Raw genomic sequence first — 7756 nt, 5'->3', positions numbered from 1 at the left:
TCTACTGAATAAACTAAACGTACTGAGAATGCGACTTTCTCCGCTGAAAGTCTTTCCCTCCTCTTTGTTGTTGTTCCTAGCGGATTTATTGCACCTGGCAACCCACCGGTGTCCTCTCACCGGGCACGCATTATTACAATAACTTGGTAAAGGATGTTCAATAGGAAAATGGTTCCAAATAGTAACAACAAAATAGAAATAAAATCATCATTTAATATAATTCGCTTATTCTACCAGGAAATTAATTTAACATACTTAAAATGTCACTTTGTACGAGAGGTTTCCTCCCGGTGTGTGTGGTTTTGCGGATTTCCAGTATTCCAATCTGGCAACCCATGGTGAGAGCCTCGCGCGTTCTCCCAACTCTCGCGATACCTTGCCACTGCCTGCGCGCTGTTCGGGAAGAATGGCCACCCTCGCATCACTGGCCGGAACCGAGCTCGGCACGAGAGGCACGCCAGGCCGCTTTAGCTGACCGGGGCGAGCGTCAATCACCGGGCACCCCTCCTACCCGGTGCCCGGAACGGATGGGTAGAGGGGAGGCCGACAGGAAAGCGACGAGATTCGGGAAGGGAGACGAGCTAACGCGACACCTCGGGAGGCTAACCGTGCTAGCTGGCCGCTTGTCACTACCGGGTCGGGCAGGGGGGTGGGGGCGACAAGCCCGGGGCAGCCGAGGCAGCCGAGGCAGCCGAGGCAATTGCGTGACGAGCGGGGCGGTTTTCACCCAAGAGTCGCAGACTCCAAAGTGGACATGAGCGGACCTGGACAGGACAGCGAACCGGAGGCCAAAGTCCTTCTCATCAAGCGCTTGTACAGGTAATCAATCACGAGGCCCTGCTAACGGCCGCTAATTGGACCTCATTGTGTTCTCAAGCCAGTTCGGTGCCTTTATTATGAAGTATGAGACCAAAGGCTTTCTTGTCAACTCCGTTACGACTGCGATCTGGGAACGTACTATACTTCGCGACAACAACAGAGACGCAAATAAACATTGCCTCGTCTCCATTTCCTCCCAAATGTGGCTCTCTTTAGTTGAACGCTGCCATTAATCTGTTGTATGAATGGCAACAGGTTGGTTGTTTTGCCTGTCCAGCTACGTCGCCGGCATGCTAACAAAGCTACACTATTTCGACTTGGGTTTGTAGTATGGGAAACTTTCTGTGGGAATTTATGGAAGTGAACGGCAATAAAACAGGATTTTAAAATTGTATTTATTGACCAAATTGAGGGTTAGTGATTTAGAAGACTTAAGTGCTGTTTGTATTTGAGCATAGTGCTGACTAAAACGAGATGCTGTGCAAGTGCAGTTGTTAACCGAACTGCAAACCAAAATTTGCTTTGGCAGTGAAAAGAGAGAGAATAATTAAGGCACTGCAATTCCCACAGGAAGTTGCCAAATCACAAATTTTTCCAAAATTCCCCATCTTAACCTCTTTCTTGAAAATTCCCTTCCCACCCCTTTGCAACTGTATTTGTCGTAAATAAATAATCATTCGTGGACCAGTTGAATTAAATTGGATCATTTTGTGCGACACGCCTGATGATCTCTCAGGGCAAACTAATGTGGTTTGCCCTGAGAGACCACATTAGTTTGTCCGACTACTCATGGTAGCTCCCACGGCAAAAGAGAAAAGAGGATTTCTTCCCCCGTGCTAAAAAAGAATGCTCCGCAGGGCGGTGGTGGAGTCGGTGCACAAGCTGGACGTCATCATCGGCAGCAAGGCGTCGTACAGGGAGGTCTTCAAGCCGGAGAACATCAGCCTGCGCAACAAGTAGGTTGCATCTGCCGCCGTACGTTCTGCCCTCAAGGAGACTCGTGCGTTTCCTGCACAGTTTAGTGCCTTCAAACAGCCCCGAGTGTTGTATGAATGAAATCCGTCGAAACGTCAGTTTTTGTTCTTTCATTTGATTTGATTTGGCTTTATTTTAAAATCTTTTAAATCATTCATTTGATTTGTTTTTATTTTTATTTTAGTTGTTCATTTAATTTGAATCGTTATATTTTAGTTTTTTAATTGTATTATAATTTAATATATTTGAATCTTACTTAATGCATTTTATTGTGTTTGGTTTTATCTATTACAATTATTTCATTTGATTAGATTTCGTTTATTTATAATATCAAGAAATCAAATAGTTAGCGCTTTTGATTATTTATTTATTTTCCAGCGCCCTTTGCACAAATGCTCGTTGCGCCGGACTATTGCAATATGAGTCATTCGAACTGCTCTTAGTGCTCGAGGACTCCGCATCTTTTTGCACAATGGTTTTTTGCCAATGTCTTGATGTCTCCAAAGTGTTCTGTCAATTGACCGTCTGATGTCGTACTAGAGCGGCTCCAACTACCGGAGACAAATTCCTTGTGTGTTTTGGACATACTTGGCAAATAATACTTGGCTTCATTTTATATTGTATTTACTTTTATACATTTTTTGATGTGGTTTTATTCATGTTTAGTTTGTACTTTTTATTTTAATTTGTTTGTCATTTATTTGATGTTCCATTTATATTTGATTTCATGTTTTTTTAATTTGAAATTTTCAATGTTATTTAGCTTACTTAGTTTTTTTTAATGATATGAATCCATTTTTATATGTATCTACGTTTCTCCTCATTGAACTTTTGCTTTTTTACTATTTGAAAAAACGGTTGCCTTACCAGTCCTACCTCATTCTTGCCTTGACAGGATTCTTCTTCTTCAGAATCATCTTTATTTGCCAAGTATGTCCAAAACACACAAGGAATTTGTCTCCGGTAGTTGGAGCCGCTCTAGTACAACAGACAGTCAATTTACAGAACACTTTGGAGACCTAAAGACATTGACAAAAACAATTGTGCAAAAAGATGCAGAGTCCTCTCGCACTTAGAGCAGTTCGAATGACTCATATTGCAATATTGTGTATGCGGTTTAAAGTGACGAGTAGTGCGATCATCTGGGACAATGATCGGTTGTGCAAATGTTACAGATACTCCTCAATCGGTGTGCAAATGGAGCAGATGCTACTCTGGCATGAGTGGCCAGTATATGCAAATAGTGCAGCATGATGGCGAGACAACTACAGTGAGTGCACGAGTAACACATAATTGGCCCCACAGAAATGTGACAACGCACTCAAGTCAAAAAATTGCCAGCTTGTTGTAATGGAATTATAGGTTAGGTGTTTAAGAAGTTGATCGCAAGAGGGAAGAAGCTGTCGGAATGTCTACTAGTTCTAGTTTGCGTTGATCGGTGGCGCCGACCTGAGGGAAGGAGCCGGAAGAGCCGGTGACCGGGGTGCAGACGGTCCGAGAGGATTTTGCACGCCCTTGTCTTAGTTCTGGCAGCGTGCACGTCCTCAATGATGGGTAGGGGGGTACCGACAATCCTTTCAGCAGTTTTGATTGTCCGTTGCAGTCCGAGTTTGTCCTTTTTTGTAGCAGCACCGAACCAGACTGTGATGGAAGAACACAGGACCGATTCGATGACCGCTGTGTAGAACCGTCTCGGCGGCTCCGGTGGCAGGCCGTGCTTTCTCAGAAGCCGCAGGAAGTACATCCTCCGCTGGGCCTTTTTGAGGACGGAGTTGATGTCGGTCGCCCACTTCAGGTCCTGAGAGATTGTAATTCCCAGGAACTCGAAGGTCTCGACGGTTGACGCAAGGCTGCTGGACAACGTGAGGGGCAGCTGTGGCGAAAGATGCCTCCCGAAGTCCACGATCATCTCTACCGTCTCGAGCGTGTTCGGCTCCAGGTCGCGTCGGCCGCACCGCAGCTCCGGCCGCTCCGCTTCCCGTCGATATGCGGACTCGTCACCGTCCTCGATGAGGCCGATGACGGCGGTGTCATCTGCAAACTTCAGGAGCTTGACAGTCGGGTTCGCTGAGGTGCGGTCGTTCGTGTAGAGAGAGAAGACACAACCTCGGGGCGCCCCAGTGCTGATGCTGCGTGTGGATGAGGTGGCCTCCCCCGGCCTGACCTGCAGTGTCCTGCCCGTCAGAAAGCTGTAAATCCACTGGCAGATGGCAGGCGAGACGCTGAGCTGGAGAAGCTTGGTTGAAAGGAGTTCAGGGATGACGGTATTGAACGCTGAGCTGAAGTCCACGAACAGGATCCTCGCCTAGGTCCCTGCACTGTCGAGGTGTTCTAGGATGAAGTGCGGTCCCATGTCGACTGCATCATCCGCAGACCTGTTCGCTCGGTAGGCAAACTGCAGGGGGTCCAGCGGGGGACCTGTGACACTCTTGAGGTGGTCCAGCACGAGACGTTCAAAGGACTTCATGACCGCAGATGTCAAAGCGACAGGCCTGTAGTCATTCAGACCCGAGATTGCAGGTTTCTTGGGGACTGGAATGATGGTGGAGCGTTTGAAACAGGATGGACTTCGCACATTTCCAAAGATCTGTTGAAGATCTGAGTGAAGACTGGAGCGAGCTGGTCCGCGGAGACTTTGAGGCAGGATGGGGACACATGGTCCGGTCCTGCCTGCTTTGTTAATCTTCTGTTGTTTGAAGATGCGTCTCACATCCTGTTCATGGATGGTTAACGCAGAAGTCAGAGGTGTGGTTGTGGTCGCGGGTGCGGCCGGGCGGGTGTGTGGAGTGAAACTGTCCTTTTCAAATCTGCAATAGAAGGTAATTCAAGTCGTCGGCTAGTGTGCTATTGTTCTCAGCTTGGGGGGGATCGTCGCTTGTAATTAGTCAGCGATTGCAATGCACGCCAGACTGATTTTGAGTCGTTCGCGCTAAACTGTTTTTCCAACTTTGCTGCATAGATCCTCTTTGCAATGTTAATTTCTTTAGTCAGCTGGTTTCTAGCTCGATTATACAGGGCCCTGTCCCCGCTCTGATATGCGTCTTCCTTAGCTTGGCGAAGCTGCTTAAGTTTAGCAGTGAACCACGGCTTGTTGTTGTTGAATGTCCGAAATGATTTTGTTGGTACACAAACCTCTTCACAGAAACTGATATAGGATGTGACAGTGTCCGTATATTCATCCAGGCTGCCGGCTGAATTTTCAAAGACACTCCAGTCTGTGCAGTCTAAACAGCTTTGAAGTTCCATCTTGCCTTCATTGGTCCACTTTTTGACTGTTTTCACTCTAGGCTTCGCACATTTAAGTTCTCGCTTGTACGTCGGTATTAAGTGAATTAAGCAGTGATCAGACGAGCCCAGGGCTGCACACGAGGTATAGCACGGTATGCGTTTTTTACCGTAGTGTAGCAGTGGTCTAAAGTATTATTTTCCCTGGTAGGACAGTCGATGTGCCGCTTGTATTTAGGGAGTTCGTGGTTGAGTTTATCTTTGTTAAAGTCCCCGAGAATAATGAGGGGTGAGTCCGGGTGTTTTTTTTCAATTTCGTTGACTTGTTCGGCGAGCGTTAGCAATGCGGCGTTCGTGTTAGCTTGCGGTGTAATATATGTAATATATACTCCAGCCAGTATAAACGATGCAAACTCACGTGGCGAGTAGAATGGTTTACAGTTCAAAAACAGCGACTCCAAATGCGGGCTGCGGTGTGTGCTGAGCACCGTGACGACCGTACACCATTTTCCGTTGATATGGAGGCATATCCCGCCGCCCTTCGTTTTCCCCGATGATTCCGTGTCGCGGTCCGCTCGATGAACGTTGAAGCCGGGAACCGTGACGGCGCCATCGGGTACGGCGTCGCAAAGCCGGGTCTCCGTGAAGCACATGGCCGCGGAACGTCCGAAGTCTTTACTGGTCTTTAACAGAAGATGAAGCGCGTCCATTTTGTTGGGTAGGGAGCGTACATTCGCGAGGTGGATCGACGGGAACGCCAATCTGTGTCCTCTCGTGCGGAGTTTCACCTGAATGCCGGCTCGTTTTCCTCTGTGGCGCCGCTTCCGCATCCATGCGCCGAAAACCGCGGACGCCGCTCCGGTGAGTAACTCGGGGAAAAAACTGAGCGGATTTCCGAAAGTTGGTGACAGAAAGTCCGGAGTCGCCTCCTTGATGGTTAGCAGGTCTCCCCTTGTGTAAGTGAGTCGTGTAAGGTCTACAAAGACGGACGAAAAACAAAAACAATACTAGAGAGCGCGTTACCGAGGCGACCACACTGGTAGGCGGCATCTTGCTTTTCCTTTCTTCATGGCTTTCTTGTTGTTGTGCTCAGGCTGAGGGAGCTTTGCGTCAAACTGATGTTCCTACACCCCGTGGACTACGGCCGCAAGGCTGAGGAGTTGCTCTGGAGGAAAGTTTACTACGAAGTCATACAGGTCATCAAGACGAACAAGAAGGTAACGTGTTTGTCGCGTGCAATGCCCGCTGGCCAAGTTACTTCTTGTTAGTTAGTAAATTACTACTTGGAAACCCTCAGACTGTCTTTAAAACCTTTTTTGACATCCTCTACAATTTTCAAAACTTTAATACACAACATGAAACAGTGTTTAATAGTTGTAACCGTGTAAATGTAAAGGTGTTTAGTTGGGGTCCTCCCCGCCTCTTCTTCTTGCTGTTAATTACGCTGCTTGTCTTCCAGTGGAGCTTACTGCTGTCCGCCATGTGACACAACATGATAGAGCGCTTCAAGGCGCTCGACTCTCTTGGCACTTGCCTGTAAACTGTAAAAAGTCATAAAAAAACGATCCTGCAAAAATTTGAAATAAAGTGGAGTGCCAACGATGAACTGCGATACAGCGCGTCAACATTGTCTACTAGAGCTTTCCCTTGCCGCACCGTGGCCGTGATCTGTTATACGCGGGTCTCTGTGCTGTAAAATGCTTAAATCCATCTGCTTCCATTAAGCCAGCTAGTTAGCTTAGCTGCTAGTTAGCGGTAGCTCTGGTCTGCCACGATATGTCGAATGAATCTCTCATAACTTTATCCAATTCATCTGCTGTGCTCGCAGTCTGTCATGCACATTTGTGCAGCTCCTCAAGGCCATCGGACGGCTCCGCGGAGATTATGGTCTCGGGGTAGAGTACGGCTCTACGTTAGACTACTGAACTACGTGAACCGTGGCTACAACTTTGATTCGTTTTCATTCATTGTTTTTTTTTTCAGGCAGACTCGCGAGTGAATCTGAATTGCCACTCGTTCGTTCATAACACGAAGCTGTCTGTGTTTTTTGTGACGTGACCTCGTGTCTTTTCAGCACATCCACAGCCGCAGCGTTCTGGAGTGCGCCTACCGCACGCATCTGATCGCCGGCGTGGGCTTCTACCAGCACCTGCTGCTCTACGTCCAGTCGCACTACCAGCTGGAGCTGCAGGACTGCATCGACTGGACGCACGTCACCGACCCGCTCATCGGTCAGCAGTCGCAAACACGCGCTTGGGCGCAGTCAGGGAACCAAATGCAAAGTACTTTTCCTTTGTGTAAACCGCAACACTTTTAATAGCGTTCATTTGAGAACTGCAAATTGTGCGAAATGTAGTGAAACGTTGAACAGTTTGCATGTGCTTTCAAAGGTTTACACAATGTTCAATGAAGTTGACCTGCAAAGCTTAAGAGTGCATTTTAAGTACAGCCTGAAATTTCAGCCCAAAGCCCAATACCACAAACGTTTTGTGACTATCATACGAGTGCGGTCGAATGCTTACTAATCGCGGCGCCATGCAGGTGTTTCTTTTCTGCTAGCTAAATAGAGGTTTTCCATGTCCCCCGCAGGCCGGAAGAAGGCGGTGTCGGCCTCCCCCAAGGAAATGGAGTGGGCGCAGATGGCCTGTCACCGCTGCCTGGTCTACCTCGGAGATCTCGGTTGGTACCCTGACAATAACCGCCTCCGTTCATCCATCCGTTTTCCTTTAGCGCTTAT

At 47.8% G+C, this 7756-nt stretch overlaps 1 protein-coding gene across 4 annotated transcripts in view; it reads left to right on the top strand.

Annotated features, from left to right (window-relative positions):
* Positions 1-396: 396 nt before the first annotated feature.
* The window catches only part of smg5 (SMG5 nonsense mediated mRNA decay factor), a 29635-nt gene continuing 22275 nt past the window's right edge, over positions 397-7756 (top strand). For 2 of the 4 annotated variants that reach the window (XM_061675320.1, XM_061675323.1), the window contains exons 1-5: positions 397-819; positions 1677-1775; positions 6113-6236; positions 7094-7301; positions 7609-7698. In XM_061675320.1, the coding sequence (XP_061531304.1) occupies positions 755-819; positions 1677-1775; positions 6113-6236; positions 7094-7301; positions 7609-7698 (586 nt within the window). In that variant the 5' untranslated portion in view covers positions 397-754. Of the gene's footprint in view, positions 820-1676; positions 1776-5717; positions 5881-6112; positions 6237-7093; positions 7302-7608; positions 7699-7756 lie in introns of those variants that run through there. The other 2 variants (XM_061675321.1, XM_061675322.1) reach the window with 2 other exon arrangements.

Source organism: Phycodurus eques, chromosome 4 (genome assembly GCF_024500275.1).
Source record: "Phycodurus eques isolate BA_2022a chromosome 4, UOR_Pequ_1.1, whole genome shotgun sequence".
Classification (NCBI taxonomy): domain Eukaryota; kingdom Metazoa; phylum Chordata; class Actinopteri; order Syngnathiformes; family Syngnathidae; genus Phycodurus; species Phycodurus eques.
Note: the sequence above shows the minus strand (reverse complement) of the source record. Positions and strands in the feature narration are given on the sequence as shown.